The sequence below is a fragment of the Lynx canadensis genome, chromosome E1, assembly GCF_007474595.2.
Source record: "Lynx canadensis isolate LIC74 chromosome E1, mLynCan4.pri.v2, whole genome shotgun sequence".
Classification (NCBI taxonomy): Eukaryota; Metazoa; Chordata; class Mammalia; order Carnivora; family Felidae; genus Lynx; species Lynx canadensis.
In genome coordinates, this window is record NC_044316.2 from 60,522,994 (window position 1) to 60,546,655 (window position 23,662).

Genomic DNA, 23,662 nt, shown 5'->3' on the forward strand with positions numbered 1-23,662 from the left:
ACACAAACACAGATCTTGACAGGAAAAACTGATGAAATGGACTTAATCACAATGGACAACTTCTCTTCATTAAAACACTTTTAAGAAATGAAAACAAAGGCAAGCCATGTACTGGGAGAAAGAATCTGTACCTTAAAACTCAAGACCAAGACAAACAACTTAATAAAAAACTCAAAAGACTTGGAAGACACTTCACACAGGAAGAGACATGTGTGATCAGTCAGCACCCAAATGAAGACACAGCAAGCACATTTAGTCACCAGGAAGATGCAACCTAAACCTACAAGGAGACAGTCCCACAGGCATGCCACAGGGCTCAAATCACAAAGACAGATAACTCCAAGTGTTGGTAAGAACTCGGGACAACTGGAGCTCTCTTAAATTGCCGGGACTATAAAATGGTTCATCCTTTTGGAAAATAGTTCTAAAGTTTCTCACAAAGGCAAACGTGTTACACCACCCACCAGCTCTGTCCCTAAACGTTGATCAGAAGAAACGACGTACATGTCCACGGTAAGACCCGCACAAACTTCCATGGTGTCTGTACTCAAGGTAGGCAAACAATGTCCCCCGACGGGCACCTACAGGAGGTGCACCCTGGAACATGCAGCTTGGCAGCAAAAAAGCCTGACTCGCTGATGTCAGCAACAACACAGACGAATCTCAGCGTATGCTGAGCAAAAACGGCCAACCACAAGAGCACATTCTGTATGATTCCATTTCTTTTTTTTTTTATTTTATTTATTTATTTATTTATTTATTTATTTATTTATTTATTTTCAACGTTTATTTATTTTTGGGACAGAGAGAGACAGAGCATGAACGGGGGAGGGGCAGAGAGAGAGGGAGACACAGAATCGGAAACAGGCTCCAGGCTCTGAGCCATCAGCCCAGAGCCCGACGCGGGGCTCGAACTCACGGACCGCGAGATCGTGACCTGGCTGAAGTCGGACGCTTAACCGACTGCGCCACCCAGGCGCCCCTGTATGATTCCATTTCTATGAGGTTCTAGAACAGGAAAAAACCCTCAGGGGTGGAAAGAACAGATGACTCCATAGTTACATGACTAATCTAAAGAAATCCGTTGGTAGCTGCTTCCAGGGGCCGGGCACGACGAGTGTGAAGCAGCACAAGGAAATGGTAGCCTGGACTGAGGCGGTCCTCACGCGGGTGCAGACATTTGTCAGACCCACTGAATGTGCACTTTAAATGGGTGTATTTTATTATATAGAAGGAATAACCCAGTCAGGTTGATTTTAAACTTTTTTTTTTTAACGTTTATTTATTTTTGGGACAGAGAGAGACAGAGCATGAACGGGGGAGGGGCAGACAGAGAGGGAGACACAGAATCGGAAACAGGCTCCAGGCTCTGAGCCATCAGCCCAGAGCCTGACGCGGGGCTCGAACTCACGGACCGCGAGATCGTGACCTGGCTGAAGTCGGACTCTTAACCGACTGCGCCACCCAGGCGCCCCCGGTTGATTTTAAATATATCTCTAATCAATCACACCCACTATTTAGGAAGAAAGTTTAAGCTGAGTTCACTCCATGGTGCTTTCTAAAATCATCATCATAGTTCTGGGTTTACTGCACAGGTGCCACGGCGACACCAGAAATGTTCCGGAGAACCACCATCTCTCCAATGCACGGATTTTACTGCTCTGAGTTTCCAGCCCCCACCCATGTGCACACACAACTTTTCTATAGCCGTAATTGTAGCAGAAGCACACACAAAAGACATTTAGGGTCACACATGCAGATTCACTGAACACACACACGTTCAAGTTGTGTGGCCCCTCCACTGACAGAACCTGGACTGTGTGGCCAGTGCCCCAGCCCTGGCTCCCTGCTCCTCTGAGAAAGGAAACGCCTTTAACTGAGAGAGAAGAAAAGAATTCCTCAGATGAGCAAGAGACTCAGCGGGAGGGAGGAGGAGCACAGGGGAGTCCAGGCTGCAGGGGCAGGATGGGGGACTGCCCAGGGCTCACGCAGCTGAGAGCAGAGGCCCCTTGCCTTGCACCCCCTGCCCGCTGGTTCCCGAGCCAGCAGGTCTCCAGGGTAGAGTCCCCGCGTGCACCCCTGCCAGCTCTGTCACAGCGGCCCCTCTTGTCTGCCAGGCCAGCGTGACTGTAGGAACCAGCAGGGGTACGTGGGACAGAGGGACAGAGAGGGCAGGGAGCGGAGAAGTCACTGCCACTGGAGTGGGACAGGAGGTGCGCCACCTTCTCCTTCTTGGGTGGAGGCCACCGGAGCTGGCTGGCTGCGGAAGGAAGTGTCTGGAAGCCTGTGAGGGCAGACAGAGTCTGCCTGCGGGGCCTGGGGTCTTTTCGTTCGCAGAGGTCCCAACCCACGTTTGCAGCAAGCCCTCCCCCTGGCCGGCGGGGTTTCAGGACCGGCGCTCGAGGGAGCAGCTGGGCAAACACCCGGGTCCTCCCCCTTTCCTAAGCCTCACAACGAAAACACGCTACACAAACAGAAAATAGCTCAAAGGCTCACTGCTGTCCGGGGCCTGAGTCTCTGTAAGAAATCATGGTTAGTGGCGCTCGGCGAGAGCTGGAGCCTGTCAACCACCAAACAGCTGCGTGCGGCTCCCGTGGGGCAGTGTGAGCGGACACGTGCGCAGTGAGTGCGGCTCCCGTGAACAGTGTGAGCGGACACGCGCAGAGGGACTGAGTGCGACTCCCGTGGACAGTGTGAGCGGACACATGCGGAGACTTCTGGGCTCACACGGCCCTTTCCTCAACTGTTGTCTGTTCCAGGGAGGCCTTTCATGAGTGCCGAGAAGGAATCTCTCTTCCTTCCAAGAGCACAAGTGGGCACCCTGCCCCCCAGAGCAGCACTGATTTGCAGCTGCCCATCAAACCAGGAGACAGACACCGTCCGCTTCTCAGAGGATCCAGGCGAGCCTTTTGGGGAAGAGTCACTGCTAAGATCACGTGGCCCGGCTCCTGACCCAGCTAACGCCCTCCCGGTCTTGGGTCTAAAACAGAGCCCATAATTTATTTCTCAGGAAAGAGGAGGAGAGGAAGCCCAGAAAGGAGAGGCTTTGGTGTGTCTGGAGAAGGAGAGGCGGGCGGGGGCGGGAGGTGGCCACCCTGACCGCCCCCCAGCGCTGCCCCCACCCTGGCAGCACAACGGGGGCTGCAAGCCAGGTCCTAGCAAATACCCCCAGAGGCCGCGTACCACACAGGCATCAACACACTCCCATCAGTTGATAAAGTCCGTAAAACAACCTTTAAACAGAACTTTGAGTTTTCTGCCAATTGTTTATTTGAATGGAGGGGAGCGTGTATTTACCAGACACATTGTTTAAGACAGAATGAAAGGGATGACTTTATAAAACGGCAAAAGGACTTTGGCTTGCGAACTGCTGAAGCTCACCTCAGTTCTGAACCTATTCACACGAAACCCCGCATGCCAGTATTGGTGAGACCAGAGATGACTCAGAGGCCGCGAGGCGCCAGCCCGGAGGCCCCGTACTTCTTTCTCCTGCTTTCTCCTGCTTCCTTCGGGCAGGAGCAGCTCACCACCCCACCCACCCCTGCTCGCCTGTGGAGCCGAAATCTCTAGCTGACGCTCAGTCGGAAAAGCAAGCATCTGCAGGCCTGGCACCCAGCTGGCTCTGGTTGTCGCAGACCTGAGCCCGTGACGTTGCCCGTTTTCTAAAGTCGCAGCACATTCTACGGAGCGGACAACAATACTCTTTTCTGAATGACCCCGTAAGTGAGACATAAAAATCGGTGGGCACATGATGCAGAGAGGAGAAAAAACAAACCTTCTGACCCGCTGGCAACAGGCGTGTCTAACAAGTTACCGGCTGGTGGGCCGCTCTAAATAGAGCAAACACCACCACCCAGCGGCCTCTCAGTGACAGCCACACCTGTGCTCAAATGCCTTGCTCTCCAAAGTCTCCGAGCAGAGCCAGGTCTCCAGTCCCAGCCCTGTAGGCACTCAGCCCCCTTCCGTCTGCCTCAACCTTCCACCCTCCCCAAACGCCTGGGACAGAACTAGAGGGAAACAGAAACATGAACTGCGAGCCTCTGAATCAGTCAGCATTGCTACTTCCTAGCAGTTTGGACAAAATGCTTCACGGCAAAAGTGGTTCAAATCACTTTCTGGCACTCACAAATGAGTCACAGGACCTCCCGCTCTGCCAGACAAAAGCCAGACTGTGCGTGTCAAACCCTGGAAATGCTGGGGCCACCTGACACAGGGCCCTGTTGGGTTCCACATGCCCATTTGGACTCAAAGGTGAAAGACGGTAAGCACAGAGCCAACAACTTGAGGGTCCAAGACTGCCCAGGATATGAGGGCTCCGATGTGTCCAGGAGGCAAAGCAGCCCTCCAGCTTGTAGGGAAAGAGGCTCCGAGGCCCACGTAGTCTCCGTGTGCTGAGGCCTTCGTGGCGGCCCTGGGCAGGTGGCCTGTGGGCACTCCAGTGAGGGCCACGCTCTGTCCACACAGCCCTGTGCCCTCTGGGCACTATGACAGCACCAAGGTGGGTGTCCAAACACTTCTGTTCTCTTTCTTGGGAAACTCACTCAGAAAAGACCGAATCAAAGATCCCCTTAAACACGTGGCACTGTATTTTGGAGGGACTACTCTGCACACCAATCCCGCCGTGGCCAACTCAGTAACAGCCAGCGTCCCTGCTTCGAACTTAAGCACACAGCCCTGCCGGAGGAGGCGTGCGGTTTTCTGAACAGCAGCAGGACCACAGAGAAAGGCCGGGTCATGCAGGAGGCCTGAGATGTGTCATGGGCATGGGCACAGGAGCCCCCACAGCCACCTTCCTCACATCTCTGAGACAGGCAGGTTTCACGGGACGACAGACTTGCTTGGTACAAACGTCTGCTCAGTGGGTACAGGTGGGGCTACCTGTGTGGAAGGAATGGAAGGAAGGGGTGGGGACAGTCCAGGGAATGACCCCCATGAATGAGACCACTCTGGAGGATCTAAGTGTGTTGATGGAAGGCCAGAGCCAGGCCTGACGGAAGCCTCTCATCCTCGATGTGGATCCCCACTCTGGGTGAGGTGGGCAAGGCCCTGGGTTGCCCTCTGACGACCATAGCATGACCTGAGAGCTCCCGCAGTGAGGGAAGCAGATTCCAGCATGCTAAAGGGAGCAGGCCCAAGGTCTGTGTCGTGCCACTTGTCCCCGCCAGTACCACCAACACCTCCACTGAACACGCTGGCCGCCCAGAGAGCAGCAAAAGGCCACGGTCATGCAGGGTCTCGAGGAGAGAGCAGCCAGTGGTCCCCAGGCCCAACTCCATGCTCCAGGATCTCGCCACAAGTGCACCAGGAAGATCCCCTGATCTGTCAGGAGGACCGAGGAAAGGGGGAGGCTGGGAGAGAAAGGACCAGAAACCAAGGACACCTGGATCACAGGCCTGCCGTGGGGCCCAGCAGAGGCCACCCATGTGTGAATGGAAGGGCTGGGCCCCAGGACTACACACCTGATGCCTTGGCCCCGGGACAGTTCGGCCCAGCCTCCCAGGGGGCAGAAAGCAACAAACAAACAAAAAGCCATGAACCCATCTCAGAGGGCCTGGGTAGCAGAGAGAAGCGGCTGCCCCTGGAGCTGCTGGGGGAGCAGACAAAACAGGGGCACGCCAGGGACGGGACCTGAAAGCAAAAGATCCCACTCCTAAAAGCCACGGCGAGGATGGAGTGGGTGGTCATGGCTCACAGCTGGAAGGTCAAACTGTAAGATGCAAAATTAGAAGGAAATAGAAATCCCAAAGGGATGAGCAGACTGTAAGACCCAAATTCAAGCACAAGAGACCCAAAAGGGAAAAACAAGATAGAAAAAGAGGAGACTAGAAGCTAATATAGGAAAATTTATCTATTTGAAAAAAACCTTGAGACTATGCTTTGAAAGAGCTCACCAAATTCCAGGAATGATCAGAAAATTTCCAAATCAGAAAAATTCCAAATTCTAAAACCATGGAAAAAAATCTTACAAATCTTCAGTAACACACATATTTTAAAAACCAACAAATCGCAACTGACCCAGAAAAAAACATGAGGCAAACCCCAACACCTATTCACGCGGAAAGCTCTCAGCCAGCACGTGGCTCACAGTGCTCAGCGGGTTCCGCGCAGGATCCTGGAAAGCCAAGGGCGCTGCTGTCACCCAGCACAGCACAGGGTCTATTCGGTGCAGTGAGGCAAGAGCGGAGATGAGGGGCACAGAGACAGGAGAGGAAGAAATAAAACTGTCCTTATTTGCAGATGGCACGACTGTCTACCTAGGAAATCCTCAGGAATGTAGCCCCAAACCTAGAGCTAAAAGGGAGTTCTGCAGGATCAACACACAAAAATAATCACATTTGTTTATACTGACAACGAGCAAGTGAATGCAGAAAGCAAGACTGCACCATCTCTCTACAGCTGCTTCAAAGAAAACGCCAACACAGCACAAACTTCACAAACCTGTAGGAAAGACACAAAGACCTAAGTAAGTGGAAACAGTGCCCCTCAAGCTCACAGCGCACACAAGCCCCTTCTACAGAGTGTCCTGAACCGTGAGGGCCCAGGCCAAGGCACACCATGTCCGTGGCAGGCACCTGCAAGGTGGCGAGTGCTGTGAGCAGGGCATTCTGTGTGCAGGCAGGGGGTGGAGCTCCTCCTGGGCCTCGCTGAGAAGCTGGAGGGGACATGGGCCTGGCTTGTGCATGAGACAGTACGCAAGGGTCCGTGGAGGCAGTAGGAGGCAAGAAGGCCACAGGGCCTGATGTCGCAGTGGAGACGTTGGCTTTCGCTCTGGTCTGATTCGTTGACTGCTATACCCCTTGTCCCCAGTACCACCTGGCACATGAATGAATGAACTACCATCCGAGCAGCAGCCTGGGAGCTGCCACCAGACTGTGTCCCAGCGGCCAACGAGCCAAAATGCAACCCAGCAAAGGGGTCTTAGAAGCCCTCTTTGTGCAAAAGCATTTCATTTTTATGTACCACCTGTGGTCAAGTTCCACTCAGCGCCCTGCCTTCACTGCAGACCACAACCATCTTCTCCCGACCAAGGACCCCCCCCCCCCCCCCAGACCCTGGCGTGCCCACAGGAAAGGCTGGCTGAAGAGGCAATCCGTGAGAGAGCTCATGAGGGCCTGCCAGAGCTCCCACTGTCCAGATGCCACCTTCACCAAATGACCAGACACAGCACGGTCAGGAACAGGGCAAATCAAAATCACACGCACTGAGGGGGCAACAAGAAGGTGCTCTGGACAAAGACACTGGCCTAACACTGGCATGAAGAAATCAGACAACCTGTTTGAAGGGGCAGTCTACAAGAGAAGTACCTGGGACTGTCCAAAGTATCAAGGACAGGCTATGGAACGTCCCAGACTAAGGGGATGAAGGAAACAGACACGTAACTGCGGTGTGTGGTTCTGAGCAGGTGACACGCAAGCAGGCTAGGCGTGGGGGCATATGTCATGTATGTGTCCCTGCTCTGCTTGGAGGAGACGTCCTTCTTTGTAGGAAACAAAGTACTCGGGGTGACAGGCACAATGCTGGCCGCAAACCAGAGCTCTCATACTGTCTTTGCGACTTTTCTTTACGTTTGAAACAGAAAAATGGGCAAGAAGACAAAAGCTCACATCCGGAGAAAAGGGAGCCACCGAGCTTGTTCTCGCCACGATTCTCGATCAGGAGGCACAGGTCGAGACAGTGAGGCGCCAGCAAAAGTCAAGAGACTGACGATACTGAGTGTTGAGGGGCTGCGGACCCACCCACAGCCAGGGCTCTGAGGGCGGCAGCCGCGCAAGAGCAGCGCTGCGTCCCTCCCCCAGATGGCCGCACGAGGCGCCCTCGCTCCCGCAACAGACTGTGACACAGCTGGAAGCAGCCGTCCTGGGGGATGGGCACATGCACTCCATCGGTGTGTGCAGTGCTGTGCGGGCCGCACACAAACAGGACAGGACAGGACAGGGGCTGAAATGAACCCGCACTGGTGTGCCGACTGCCTTTCGGCAGGAGCACTGGGGCAACTCCACAGAGAAAAGGCAGTGTCTTCTACGAAGCGTGCTGTGACCGAGTCCCCACATAAACACCAACTAGCCTTGAGTCCTGCTGCACACAGAAATTAGTATGAGATAGACAATGATCTGAATATAAAAGTAAAAACCATAAGCTACTAGAAAAAAATATGACAATAATTTCTCCTCTGGGGCAAGCAGAGATTTCTTAGAAAAAAAATTAGTATAAAAGAAAAAAAAAACCTCTAAACCGAAGTTCAATAAAATTTAGAAGTTCTGCTCGTCAAAAGACACCATTAAATATGAAGGCAAGTGACAGTGGGGAGAAAATATTTACAGTACAGGAATCTGACAAAGGACTTGCATCCAAAATATAGAACTTTCGTAACTAGTAACAAGATGAATGGCCCATTAAAAAAAAAAAAGGCAAGAGATTTGGAGACATTTCACAAAAGAAATGAACGGCCAATAAACCCAAGAAGAGGTGCTCGACATCATCGGCAGCAGGAAAGCGCTAAGTACAGCGGCCACGAGACGCACGGCACGTCTGCTGAATGGTTGGCACTGAGGCCGACAGCGTCCGCGGCACCACAAGGTGGAGAGCCGCCACGTGGGCGCAGGGCAGCCTCTGGGCTCGGCAGGTTCTCCAAAGGCGAAGCAAGTGTCACCCTATGACTTGTCAACTCCACCCCTTGGTATGTTCCCAGGCGCGGTGGAGATGCAGTCCACAAAAAGGCTTGGATGCGAATGTTCACGGTGCTTTCGCTAAAATAACCCAGACAGGAAACTGCCCAAATGTCAGTAAACAGTACAGCATAAAAACGAATTGTGGCACGTCCACAATAAAAAGATAAGCTGCCGACATACAAAATGCCACGGAGAACCGTTACGCTGAGCGAAAAGCTACACACAAGGGGGCACGCTGTGTGATTCTTCCTGCAGATTCGAGCCCCACGCAGTGCTCTCTGGCCCACATTCTGGGTGGTGGAAACATTCTGTATTTTGACTGGGGTGTTAGGGGTACACAGCTGTCAAAACTCACCAAATTGTTCACCTTGTACACAATTTTCACATTGAAATCCTGCATTTCACAGTATATAAATTTCACCTCAATTTTTAAAACCTGAATGAACTATAAAGATTGGCAACAACAGTATGGATATATCTTAACAACGTTAAGTTTTAAAATATCACACACGGCCTGATACTCCTCGCATGAAAACAACTGAAATTTTTAACGAACTTTTCCAGATTGGTATAAATACCAGAGCTCCGCAGGGGTAGGGCCAGAGCGCGAGCCGGCTCTAGCTCTAGGCGACACAGTCAAGACACAGCGACCAGACCACACACGCACGACACATGGTGAGAGCGTGTCCTGAACAAGGCTCGTGACTGACTCAGCTCTCTGCTCCTGAAATCCTGAGGTCTACACTTAAAAAGGAGAAGAAATCACAACGGAAGCTAAAAAGTGTACCATGCTATTCAGGACTGAGGGGCACCCACCACGGTCACCACAAGAAAATGAATCGTCTTAAACCTTACATGAGAAAAGTGAAAAGAAAGGCTGAAATATAATGAGCATTAGAAACGAAGCAAACCCAACAAGATCAGAAACTAAACAAATAAAACCAAGGTGCACAGAGAAAAGGCGCCAGGGGCAGCAGTCAAAGGCACATCCCCACACCAGAGGGCAGCACAGGTGCACGGCCTGTCTCTGTCCTTTACTAAGGACACCAACACACCTCCTGGAAGACAGGGCATCCCCTGAGCCATCCCCTTGGGCCTGCAGCCCCTGCTGGGGGCTGTGGCCATCCAGGACAGACTGTTCCTTGGTGGCTAACCACTGCCGGGGTCCCCAGGGAAGCAGGCGCAGACAGGTTCTCTGCGGTGGCGGAAAGTGGCGGGGTACCCCTGGGGAGGAAGCGCAGGCCCCCCCCCCCAACAAAACCCTGTTACAAGCCCTCTTTTCCACAGACCTCCAGGGACTCAGGCCCCAGGCCTGATGCACAATATGTGCCTAAGGCTACCTTCTTTAAAAGCCAGACTTTTTGTTTGCTAATCTTATTCCACCCTCAGCCAGGAACTGTGGGGCCCTTCTGTGCCTCCAGGCCCTTGGCTAGGACAGCAAGGTGGTCATGCAAATTCCAACGCAAAGCTCACCGAAATTTACTGCCCTGATTTCTTCCAACTAAACCCTGAGAACAAGTCATATCTCTGGAGTCAGGGCAAGTCTTCTTGGTGAGACTTCAGCATCACCATCTTTTCAGACGCCCACGCCCAGAACGGAGACATCGTGATGCCCAATCTGGGGGCTTCCTGCTCCTGGAAGCAGGGACCTTGTGGCTCTGAGCCCTTGCCTGCCTCCCTCCCTACAGTTTCTGGGAGTGATGGGGCCAGGCGTCCAACTTGCTCTTCCTCTCCCTGCCCACTTCGGAAGGGCACTTTCAGGGACCTGGTTCTCTGCCCTGCCCTCTGCCAGCTCAGTGGTGGCTATGCTGACTTCCATCAGCAAGTTTATTCAGTGCCTCCCTGGTCTGCAGTCCTCACTGTTCTAAATTGGGCTCCACCTTGTCCAACTTGGCCTTCCTACGTTTTCTTTCCTACTCTCCAGTGAACAGAGAGAAAGCTGCACAGGATATCAGAGAGGAGAGGGCATCTTCAGCCCTCCTCTCCTCCCGAGTCCTGCTGGCCTTGTCCATGTGGAGCCTGCACACCTAGAGAGCTTCCAGAATCCTGCCAGCGATTCTGGAACACATACACAGCAACGCATCCATGGCCAGTCAAGAGAACACGTTGTCACTGTCCAGTATTTCATAAAGAGCAGCCCTAAAGGAGAACAAGAAAATCACCACCTCCCTTCACCCAAAGGCCCTAAGAAGCACACTGTGGACCATGGTGGGTGTGACTGTCTTCAGTGGAGACTGTCTTTGTTTAGGAAAATGTTGGACAGACCATCTGAGAGTGAAAACAGGTCCCAGGGCAGGGTCTGGAAGGAGATGATGGAATGAAAGGGAGTTTTAGTCTAAGAAAAAGGAACCACAGCCCTGGGGCTTGTCTTCGAGAGCAGGGCTGTCTGTCAGGCAAACTTCTTCCCAAACCTCCCCCCACCCCACTCCCACCACGTGTTCCTGGTAATCAAGGGAAAGGCTGAGCCAGTATGAGAAGAAAAGTAGGTTCTTCTGAGCCAGTATGAGAAGAAAAGTAGGTGGATTAATTAGCACGAGCAGAAATTCCGACACACAGCTGACCTTGCTCAACAGAACCCCCTAAGGAATGCCCAGAGGAGGTGGGTACCCTGTGTCCCGAGACCCAGAGGGGCCCAAGGGGAGACTGCATGCAGACAGACACTCTAAAGGTGGGTTTTCAGGTAATTAAAGAGAGGGGCGTCTGGGTGGCTCAGTCAGTTGAGCGTCCGACTTGTGATCTTGGCTCAGGTCATGATCTCACCGTTTGTGGGATCGAGCCCCGCATCGGGCTCTGCGCTGACAGTCTGGAGCCTGCTTGGGATTTTCTCTCCTTCTCTGCCCCTCCCCTGCTTACATGTATGCTCTCTCGTTCTCTCTCTCTCTCTCTCAAATAAAAAAAATTTATAAAAAATAAGCTAATTAAAGAGAAAATCCATGGTTGAAATACACACTGTGCAGTGATGCTTCGCCTATTGTAATCATTTGTCATGTTACTGAAAATGCTTTTTAACGTAGTAATGCCCACGTACAGACTGCACACAAATCATTTTCAGAATTTCTGAGATCCCTACAAGTGAAATCTAGGAGTGGAGGGCATGAGCATTTTTTAAGTTCTTGATACAAAATGCAAAATTATGCTGCCGACGCCCCCAGTTCACACTTTGCAAATACTGAGTATACGCACCTCAGAAAACCCTGTTAACTTGGTTTTTAAAGCTCGTATCTCACGAATGTCACTTGTGTTTCCTTGGTCACAAGTGATAAAAAGGTTGTGAGAGTTCAGCTGCAGTCTGACTGCTCCCCTCCTTCCTGATGAACCTTTCCTCCTTATAACTTGTGTGACCTCTGTCTCCCTAAGGCTGTTCATCCTTTAAGTGCTTATCCACATTGTCCCAGTTTATCTTCAGTTTTATTTATGTGATTCTCTGCTGTGCAATTCTGTATTTTTATGCCATCCTATTTATCAAAAATTAATTAACTCATTATGTGCTCTTGCAATTTAACAGCAAGAGCCCATGAACCTTAACTTTTAAGTCTCATCATTATATATTAGAATAATGGTTTTCAAGAACCACACTAAAATGTAAGGTCATTTGATTATTCAACCACTACATATATACACATTTTAAGTAAAACAAAGAGTTACTTACCGAATCCAAAAAGCAAAGGTAAGACCCCGAGCTCTGTGCTATTGCTTGATTTTTAGAATATCCGACTGTTTTAAAAAAGAAAAAGAAAAGGTCTTTTATAATTCAATTTCTGATGGTATTTTCTTTCCTGAACTTGGAGTAACACATACTACTAGGAAGCTCAAAACATGGTACCCCAGCAGGTAAAATCCAGTTGGCTTTAGACGGAGTGAGAAGGGAGGGAAGGGAAAACCGTGTCCCATTTTTAGGGATGGAGACACAGTCAGTGTTACGTTGGGACGCAAAGAGCCCACCCAGACCCAGTGTGTTAAGGAGGGACTGCTCCCTGGAGGAAAACAAATTCAGCAACCATTCAGAGTATAACGAAGCTAACCCTGGGGAATATTTTCAAAAAAGTCAAAACGTCACTGAATGGAAATGTCTGTGTAGATTCGAAGCAGTGACACGCGTGTGATTGGCTGTTAAGCACTCGCCGAACGGGATGCTTTATCAGTACTTAGCTGAATGTATCTCTCAGTGGTGGTTCCAGTCACTGCCAGCGTTTACTATGTCTGCACATGCACACACCTAGGGGCTCCCCTGCTAGGTGCAGACCCCATGTTCACCAGGTGTGACTGTCCTCAGATCCCCAACGTAGAACGGAAAAGCTGAGAGCACACCACGCTGAGAACGGACATCCCTGGGCTGCCCATGTACGCGGGTGATGTTCACACAGCGCACGAGGATGGCAAATTCATCCAGAATCGGGAGGTCACCTTGGGAAGAGGGCAGAACCAGAAGGGAGATGGGGGTCTCTGAGGGTGGGTGATGTTGGCTCCTCCTCCGGGTGCCAGTGACATGGTGCTGGCAGTTTGTGAAAATTAACTGAACTGGACAATTATGATAAGTGCACTTTTCTTCCGGATGTTTTGTTTTGTTTTTTTAAGCTTGTTTTTGAGAGAGAGAGAGAGAGAGAGAGAGAGCATGAGCAGGGGAGTGACAGAGAGAGAGGGGGAGGCACAGAATCTGAAACAGGCTCCAGGCTCTGAGCTGTCAGCACAGAGCCCCACGTGGGGCTTGAACTCACAGACCACAAGATCATGACCCGAGCTAAAGTCGGACGCTAAACTAACTGAGCCACTCAGGCGCCCCCTCTTTTTTTTTTTTTTTTTTTTATAGTGTTTATTTTATTTTTGAGGAGGGGTAGGTAGGGACAGAGAGAGAGAATCCCAGGCAGGCTCCACGCTGTCACAGAGCTTGACGTGAACCCACGAACTGTGAGATCATAACCTGAGCTGAAGACAGATGCTGAACCGACTGAGCCTCGCAGCTGTCCCGGATGTTATGTTTTAATAGATGTTTTAAAAAGTCTTTGGCTTCAAAGTGATTACGACTTACAACTGGGTTGGAAAAAGTGGCTGCGTGCCCACTGAGCCGTGCTGGGGTAGCGCCAGGAGAAAGAGCAGAAGCCACAGCCTGCCACGGTGTGGGGAGCACCGGGCTGTCCGCGGCAGGTGGGAAGGCAGGCCTGGCCAGTAAGGAGCGTCAGCAAATTGAGCTGAGACAGCTGAGTCCGGACGGAGGGCAGGGCAGGTTATGGGACGATTTAGAGGGGCCTCAGGGGCCTCAGGGGCACAGATACATGCTCCACAGAAAAGAGGCTGCCAACACCTGAGTCGAGTTAACCATCCGGTTACAGATTTGGTGCCACGGAGGAAAGTCACACGAAGTGAAGCAGATGTGTGCAGAGGTAAAACAATAAATCCCTCCAATAATCAGGCTCAGGCGACCTGACCAGGTTCCTTGGCGCCAGGGACACAGCAGCGCACTTGCCTCAGGCCACATCAGAGCTCTGGGTTTTCTGTGCTGAGGACAGCGCCTCTCCGAGGGGGCAGAAGGCAGCTGCTCAGTGGGGGGTTTGAGCAAATTCGAGCTCCAGGAAGTCTCCCTGCACCGGTGCCCTGGTGCAGGCTGTTTCCACGCAAGGTGGCAGCTCAATCTTAGCATGAATCCTAGAGCTTAGCCAATGCCAACCGGTTGGCAGACCGGTCCCAGATCTCAAAGAGCCACAGGTGTAATAAGCAGAGAAGAAGGGCACAAGGGGGGGCCCTGGCAGCCGCACCGGCAGCTGCAGAAAGCGCCATCATCACCGCCAAGCACAGCAAACCCAGGGAAAGGCCTCACGCGGTCGAAACCCAAGAGCCGTATGAAGAAGATGAAAATGGGAAGAGACGGCCCACAATCACATTTAAACTAGCAGGAGTTCTGTTTAAAAAGCTGCTCAGTAGAGTCAGGTTTCAGAAGGGGTACAAATCAAACCCCAGAATTTGGATAATGGAGGAAAATGTCTCACTAAGGAAGCTGGAAGTTCCTCACAATGAGTCCTATGTTTGGCAAAGACAAGGAATTTGCTTTAATATTACTGCCTTGAAGAAAGTCAAATGTTTGTGCCAGGGCCTGCTGTCTGGGGGGCTGTCACAAAGGGACGCAGCTGGTTGTCATGGTCACAGCAGGAAAAAAAACGCAGCCCTGGCGGGATTGGTGTCCTCACTCTTGGGGAGGGCGGAACTGTGCTGTACTTTCATTTGAGTAAGTGACCGCATTGTTAAGAAATGTTTTGCTCTGTTATGATATGAAATAATAAGTGAATCTTAATCCAATTTAAATAACTCCGCACTCCTGAAAAAAGAAACACTTTGGATTTATGCTCTCCAATAGTCAATGTAACTTTTCCTGCTTAAGAAAATACCATTATAGGAAAATCTGCCCTTTCAGATCTAATCAAATTAACTCCATCCCACACTCGTGTGTTACGGGCCCCCATGACTCTGCCTTGCCCGTCTCCAAAATGACAGCAGGTTGCCTCCACTTCTTCACACTATTACAACTGATTTTTCTTTTTTTTTTTTTTTTAACGTTTTTTTAATTTATTTTTGGGACAGAGAGAGACAGAGCATGAACAGGGGCAGAGAGAGAGGGAGACACAGAATCGGAAACAGGCTCCAGGCTCTGAGCCATCAGCCCAGAGCCCGACGCGGGGCTCGAACTCACAGACCGCGAGATCGTGACCTGGCTGAAGTCGGACGCTTAACCGACTGCGCCACCCAGGCGCCCCTACAACTGATTTTTCTTAATTGACAAAATACATACAAATGTGACACGACTCAAGTTATATCTAATCTGTGGAAATATTTAATGAAAAACAAAACTTGTTTCTAAGATGGAGGTCAGAGAAGCAATCACACCAGCCACCAAAATGCCTTCAACCTATTTTATCAACTATGGAAGATACAAAACATCTTAATAAAAGACGATTTGACAAGGATGTTCAGACTAGCTTCAAAATCCACAATTCATTTACACACATTTCAGATGCAAGTTGAAACAGATGTTCTACAGTAACTGATTTTTTAGTTTTCTATCTCAAGCAAACTGGAGACAATGCGAATAAGAAATCATTTGGGGAAAAAAACAGAACGTCTTCTGGAGGCATGAGATCATGGGGAAGATCAGGATGACAAGAATGGGGCAGGTCCTGGCCCCAGTCACTGAGCCCCACTGAGAACTCAGCAGCCTCCCCCTTGAGCCCCCTCGCTTCCCGACACCCCGTCCCCCCTGCCCGCCTTCTCCCACTGCCACCTTCTGTAGGCCCTTTCCACCGAGGAAAAGGAATCGTATTTTATGTACGCTATCCAGAACCTCCACTCTTTCGACCCCTCTGCTGATGCAAGTAAGGGTGATGATCTGCTTCCTGCTGGCACGAGGATTATATCCGTGTAAGAATTCAACAGAGAAACGGCAGGAAGGCCCTTCCTACTTCCCAAGGGAGCGCAGATGATCACGGTAAAAAGAAACTAGCGAAGGTGTTTAAGAAGAAATTTACCGGGGCGCCTGGGTGGCGCGGTCGGTTAAGCGTCCGACTTCAGCCAGGTCACGATCTCGCGGTCCGTGAGTTCGAGCCCCGCGTCAGGCTCTGGGCTGATGGCTCAGAACCTGGGGCCTGTTTCCGATTCTGTGTCTCCCTCTCTCTCTGCCCCTCCCCCGTTCATGCTCTGTCTCTCTCTGTCCCAAAAAATAAATAAACGTTGAAAAAAAAATTAAAAAAAAAAAAAAAAAAGAAGAAATTTACCTGCAATGGTACTGTAATTGAGCATCCAGAACATGGAGAAGTGATTCAGCTACAGGGTGACCAGTGCAAGAACATATGCCAGTTCCTTGTAGAGATTGGACTGGCTAAGGACGACCAGCTGAAAGTTCATGGGTTTTAAGTGCTTTTGGCTCACTGAAGCTTAAGTGAGGATTTCCTTGCAATGAGTAGAAGTTCCCTTCTGTCCCTTGTCACAAGTTTAAAAACCTCACAGCTGGGGCGCCTGGGTGGCTCAGTCAGTTGGGCGTCCGACTTCAGCTCAGGTCACGATCTTGCGGTCCGTGAGTTCGAGCCCTGTGTCGGGCTCTGGGCTGATGGCTCAGAGCCTGGAGCCTGCTTCCGATTCTGTGTCTCCCTCTCTCTCTGCCCCTCCCCCGTTCATGCTCTGTCTCTCTCTGTCTCAAAAATAAATAAACGTTAAAAAAAAATTATTAAAAAAATAAATAAATAAACGTTAAAAAAAATTTAAAAAAAATAAAATAAAAAAATAAAAACCTCACAGCTTGTATAATGTAACCATTTGGGGGTCTGCTTTTAACTTGGACTAGTGTAACTCCTTCATGTAATAAACTGAAAAGAGCCAAAAAAAAAAAAAAAAAAAAAAAAGAATGGGGCAGGTCCTAACACTCCTTTAGCACCTATGTCTTCTCAACAATGGGACAGGCACCTGCTGCCTGCAAAGGAAACTGAGACACAGAGAGGTGAAGGAGTGTGTGTGTGGGGGGGCCCACCTGGCTGCCTCCCGCCCAGTCTTCTGCCCCAGAAGGCAGGGCCACCTAGAGGCAGTGCCAAAGACTAGTCTTTCAATATGAACTTTATAAAATAGCAGAAGAAAAAGCTTTCTTTTAAGTGACCAATTTTAATGACCATTTGTGGTTTTAAATTTTTTCTAAAATGTTTACACTTTCCTGCTCTCCTAAGTAGGGTATGGGATGCTGTTTGTGAGGGATGTGGTGCAGAGTCAGGGGCACTTTCTGGGAGAGAAGTATCTGTTTCATTCTGTGAACTCAACTTCTTAACTCACCTCTGTGAACATCCACCCTCTCCTTGGCTCCGAAACACAAAGACAAAAACACAGTGCTGGCAGGACGCTGCAGAAGGGGAAGGCAAGGGGATTTGGAGGCTATGCGTTGAAGCAGCACACTGTTTTGCAGAGAGCCAGTGTTCAGAGAGGTTAGCCCTGTTCGAGGGTGGACCCTGCGAGCTCTGGGGGAGACAGCTTGGGTTCAGGGCCCCTTTGTGAACTTGGAGTAAACCAGCAAGTCCAGCAAGGATCAGTGCACCTGCCCCAGAAGACCAGGAGAGCTCTGTGAGGTCATGCCAGGGGCACACACGCGAGGGTCAGGAGTGAGACCAGGGGAGACCAGGGCAGCCTCCTGACCACCAAAACTGGCAGACTGAGCAGAGAGAGGAAACAGGACAGGAAGGGGCTTTGAGGGCAAGAAGCATCTGGGAAGAGTGGATGTCCCTCCCACTCACACCTCTCCTGCTCACACCTTGCCACGCTGAAACACAAACCCTACCCTGCACCCTGACTACCTGTCCACCCTGAAAGGCAAGTCACATGCCAGTCTGAACAGAACTAGTAACAGAGCCAACACTGCTCTGGCCCTACAGGAGGGGATCCAGAGGGATCCCAAACTTTCACCCTGCCCACCCCTGAAATATGAGGAGAGCTGCAAGGTTCCCTGAGGACCACCCATGAGGGAGAGGGGCTGGCGCCACACTACTCCTGAGGTTAATTCTCAACTGTGGATGCACCCCAGCCTCTCTCAGGAAGTGTCCACAAGTGTCCACAATCCCAGTGCAGAGGCTGTACCCAAATCAATCACTTGAGAAGATCTTAGGGTAGGACTCAGGCATCAGGGCTCCCAAAACTCTGCAGGTGCTTCTCACATGTAACCAAAGCTGAGGCCCACTATTTAAAGAAGGACACACTCCTAAAACCTGCAGGGGTCTGTCCTCCAGCTCCAGCCTCATCATCTGGACCTCCTCTTCCAACCCAGCAGTGTACGCAGACATGCTATTTTCAAGTCTTACACAAAAACTTTAAAGTGAAGCTAAAGGAAGCCCAATATATTACAATTAAAGCTAAGAATGTAAAGCTAATCATTCAGTATAAAAACAGAGGGTGAATGAAAAGCAATGATACCTTGACCCAGCATTATAAATTTCAAACTCAAAACGTAAAGACAAAAATCTTAAAAACTTTCAGAAAAGATACCTTTAAAGAGTCAGACCGTCACAAGATTTCTTATCAAAACCAGAGGACACCAGAAGATAATGAGGCAATCCTTCAAAATTCTAAGGGAAATTATTTTGTATGTAGAATCCTATACCCAGCCAAACTGTCAGTTGAGCCTAAGTACAAAATGAAGACATTTTCAGACATGTAAAAACTCTAAACATTTTACCATCTACACACCAGATATGGAAAATTTACTTTAAGGAGTACTCTAGCAACACTAAATAACACTTATAAGACAAAAATTAAATAAAAGAAAAAGAGAAGGAAGGAAACCAAACAATGGCATGTGTAGAAAGCCGAAGAGAACAAGACAAAATGTTTTTACAGGCTCCACAGACCCTAACACTTGGGAGCCCCCAGGGCCCGGCATGGAGTCGGCCGCAGAGGCGCCCAGGTCTGAGTCTGAGCCAGCACAAGGTCTGCAGTGAATGATAGTCACTCACCTGTTATACTGCAAGTGCTGTCTTTACAAGGTCTAAAGTGTCGGCATCAACTTATTATTAAAGCACGTAAAATAAAAAGTTATACAACAGAATGTGAAGATTACACACCCTGAAAATATGACTATATTATAACAAACAAACTCCCTGAGGGGGGAACACAGGAAGTGTGGTGAGGAGCACTTCAGCAGCTAAACATTTCCTCTTTCACGGTGAGCACTGACCCACACTGTGTGAGTCAAACAAATCAAATAAGAACCAAAAAACACTGGTGGCTTCCAGGGTGTGGGGCTTCTAGGTTTCACTGTAGACCTTTCTGTATGCCTGAATTTCTTTTTATCAATGCTAGTATTAAAAAAAAATGTGTTATTCCTCAAAGCAGACATTTGTGAGAATGAATAAATGCTTTTTTTCTGTCATGTACATTCAGGCTGGAGGGCTAGTTCATATGGAAGGTTGAGACAAAAGTTGTTGTGCTATACATGATTACTGCTTGCACAAATGCTCTACCAGCAAGTCCAAGGCCTTCTGCTCTTATCCCTAAGCCAGTCACCAAACAAGCACCAAAAAGCTACAGACCAATTTTCCGTATGTCTACAGATGCAAAAATCCTAAAGAAACCTGAATAACTATATTGTATAAAAACAGTATCATGTCATTGCACGTTTGTTCTGGTACTGTTCATTATTAAGAGAAATACTAACACACTGTAATAAATATGTTAGGAGAAAAAAAAAAAGCAATCACCGTAACAGATACCTAAGAGACATTTAATAAAATTCTATACTGATCCCTCATTTTCTGAACGCTTACTAAGTTAGGAATCACAAGTTAACTTGAGAAAGGTATCTGTCAGAAAGCAACGATAAATATGATACTTAACACGGAAACACTAACACTCCCACTAAGTCAGGAACAATACAAGGATTCAGTAATGTGGCCGCACATTGTTCTTCCTGACTTCTTATCCCAAGAGAAAAATATGAACAGTGAAGTATAAATTAGAACAACAAAACGAAAGAATAACATTTATTCAGGATTAGATCGCCTAAATGGAAAATCAGATATCGTGAAAAACTAAGTTGGATAAGATAGTGCACCAACAAACTGGTAGTCTACCCCACCCACCTAATCCCAGCACTAGAAGTGCCTTAGAAACAAAAGAAAATTGTAAGACTCCTTCCTCTACAGGAGACAGAAGGAGGCTGTACCCTGGCAGGGGAGGAAACCCAAATACCACAGTCCAGGGACTTAGTTAGGAAGAACTTCTGGGTTCTTCTGTTCAGGCGAAGCTGACCGCTTGGGTGAGCTGACTGGCCATCCCTCCCTCATCACCATGAAGCCAAAGAACAGCAGGCCCAGGAGGCACCAGCAGGGCGAGCAGAGGCTGTTCCCACTAATGCACAAGACCAGCAGTCTCAGGCCTTCCCCTTCCGTTCTCCCCATCTACTCTGCAAAGGGGAAGCAATTGCACGGGACAAAGGAAGACGGAAAGGTAGAAAGAAGGGAGCAAGGCAAGAGAGGGAGGAAGCAGACAGAAGCTGTACAGGATGGTTACCTGAGGGCAAGCTCACCTGTATGGGAGGTGAGCTGGGGGCAGCACACAAGGACTAAAGGAAAGGTCCTGCATCTTGTGATGAGATGTCCTCACCACAGGGTCCACCAGCCCCCGCACAAGTGCCAGACGAGGACACACAAATGGTAAGGAAATCATCACCAGCAGGCCGCCATCGCAAGAAGTGTAGTCTTTCGGGCAGAAGGAAAATGACAGCAAACGGAAATGTGGAGCTGGAAGTGAATGAGCAGCGCAAATAGTGACTGTATGGGTGAAAACGTGATTCTCTTTCTTATTACGTATGTCTCATAACAGTTAACGCCAGTGTCCTGTGCGGTTTACGATACAGGCAAAGTAAAACGCAGGACAAGGTAGCACAAAGAGCAGAGAGGAGAAACGTGTGAATACTGTTGTAAGGTTCTTATGTTACACGTGTAGATGGACCTTTGAAAAGCTGATCTTGGTAAACTGAAGATGTATACTAAAACCCTAAATCAACCCCTAAAACAGCAAAACTAAATTATAGCTACTAAGCCAACAGAAGATAAAATAGAACCAAGAATTTTGAATGGAGTCCGGCTCCGGGCATGACAGCATGCAGAGCCCCATGGATTGCCTAAATAGAAGCCTGTGAACATCACGCGGAACCAACTGCCATTCAGTCTCTGGAAGTGGGAATTGAAGAAATATTTACTGAAGAAGATGACCGAGACTCAGTAAGAACAGTGAGGGTCTGCGGGACTTGAACCGAGACCTGCTCCACCCCGCCCTCCCCAAAGAGGAAACCCCACCTAGACAGACACTCAGGTTCCCCTTCCCCTTGCTAACATACAGAAATCCTGGGGGCCGCAGGACATCGGCATTCGTCACCCTGACTGCAGGCTCCTGTTGCTGTGGCTGAGTCCCCAACAGTGGAGAAGCAGGGCTCCTTCTCCCCCCACCCCCAGCTCCCAACCTGGGACAGGGGCAGTATCTACCTTGGTTGTGGTATCACCAAGAATATTAGGGTCCCCAACGCCCTTGCCCTGGCTTGTGGGGAAGGGGCTCCTGCCCCTGCTCCATTTGCAACAGAGTGTGGAGAAACCCACTCTTGCACTGTGGTGAAAGACACCTGGTAGAGGGGGTAGGGGTCGGGTCTCAAGTGGCTTCTCAGGGCAGTCAAGGCACAAGGCAGGGGGTAACATACTCAAAGTACTCAAAAAGAAAAGCTGTTAACCAAGAATCCTATTCCGGAAAAGTTATCTTTCAAAAATCAAGGAGAATTAAGACATCTGCCTTATAAACAATACTAAAGGAAATTCTTCAGGCTAAAAAGACTGACCCAAGGGATTCCAGGGAGTACTTCAAATCCATTAAAAAAAACACACAAAAAACCAAAGGTAATTGTTAATTATAAAAGAAAATATAAATATATATTTCTCCTTTCCTCCTTTAATTGATTTAAAAAGCAATTGTATAACACAACATATAAATAATGTATTGTTAGGCCTATAACATATAGAAATTCTTTATCTGGCAAAATCATCCTCTAAAAATGGACAAATTAAGATATTCCCGGATCTAATAAGTGATGAGGGAGCTCGTCACTAGTAAGCCTGCCCCACAAGAAATGCTAACGGAAGTCCTGCCGGCTGTCATGCAAGAGCACCAGGCAATAAGCTGAAACCATACGCGGGAGTGAAAAACACTAATAAAGGTTACCCATAGGTAAATATAAAATCCAGTATTGTTCTATTTTTACTCTGAATGTTTTCTTATCTAAAAGTCAAATACATCGAGCAATGATTATAAATCTACGTCAACGGGTGCATGAAATCGATGTAAACTGTGACAACATAAAGTGGGAGGTACAGAACTGCATGGCGCAGAGCTTTAAACACTACTGAAGCTAAGCTGATGTTAATTTAAACTAGATTGTCATAAATTTACTACATTAATTGTAATGTCCACAGTAAGCACTAAGAAAATAACTTTCAAATACACAGAATAGGAAATGAGAAGGGAGTCAAAATGGCATACTAAAGAATTAAGCACAAAAGCACTGATGCAGGATTATGGAACAAAAAAGAAGTAAGATGCACATATAGCAAACAACAAAATGGTAAAAGGCCTTCTTTTTTCACTAATCACTTTAAACATAAATACATGAAATGCTCCAATTAAAGACAAAGGCTGGGAGAATAGATTTAAAAAGTACATGACCCATTTATTTATTTTTTAAAAAATATTTATTTATTTTTGAATGTTATGTTTATTTATTTATTTATTCGTGAACCGTGCGATCATGACCTGAGCCAAAGTCGATCCATTTAAATGCTGTCTATAAGACATTCACCTTAGATCTAAAGGCACAAAGGAGTTAAAAGTGAAAGGACAGAAAAATATATTCCATTCAACTAGAAACCAAAAGGGTTTCTAGGGGTGGTTGGTTATACTGATACCAGGCCGTAAGTCAAAAAATTTTATTAGAAACAAAGAATGTTCTATATTGATAAAAGGTCAGTCAAGAGGACATAGCAATTATAAAACCATATACACCTAACAGGAGAGTCCCAAAATAAGTGAAGCAAAAACTGACAGAATAGAAGTGAAAAATAGTTCTACTAGAATAGTTGAAGACTTCAAAGCCCCACTTTCAATAATGGTTAGACCATCTAGACAGATGATCAGTACGGAAACAGAAGACTTGAACAACATTATAAACCAAAAGACCTAACAGACATATACAGATGCCCTACCCCAAAACAACAGAATATCCTTAGACATATTCCTAGAATATGCTTAGATACTCTTAAAGACACATTCCCAGAGATATGTGGAAATGGAAACACAACACACCAAAACCTGTGGGACACAACAAAAGCAGTGCTCAGAGAGAATTTGCAGCTATAGATGCCTATGTAAAAGAGATCTCAAATCACTAACCTAATTTCACATGTTAAGAAGCTAAAAAATTAAACATACAACTAGCAGAG

At 48.5% G+C, this 23,662-nt stretch overlaps 1 protein-coding gene and 1 long non-coding RNA gene across 6 annotated transcripts in view; both read right to left on the minus strand.

The window, feature by feature from the left end:
- Positions 1-23,662, minus strand: part of B3GNTL1 (UDP-GlcNAc:betaGal beta-1,3-N-acetylglucosaminyltransferase like 1) — a 100,797-nt gene that overhangs the window by 71,386 nt on the left and 5,749 nt on the right. For 4 of the 5 annotated variants that reach the window (XM_032591154.1, XM_030296706.1, XM_032591153.1 and 1 more), the window contains exon 4: positions 12,319-12,383. In XM_032591154.1, the coding sequence (XP_032447045.1) occupies positions 12,319-12,383 (65 nt within the window). Of the gene's footprint in view, positions 1-12,318; positions 12,384-19,135; positions 19,290-23,662 lie in introns of those variants that run through there. The other variant, XM_032591156.1, reaches the window with a different exon arrangement.
- On the minus strand, positions 16,460-17,097 carry LOC115501600. Its single transcript, XR_003964864.1, has 2 exons — positions 16,940-17,097; positions 16,460-16,651 (listed from the first exon to the last, which is right to left on the minus strand). It is a non-coding gene; the product is annotated as an uncharacterized LOC115501600 (long non-coding RNA).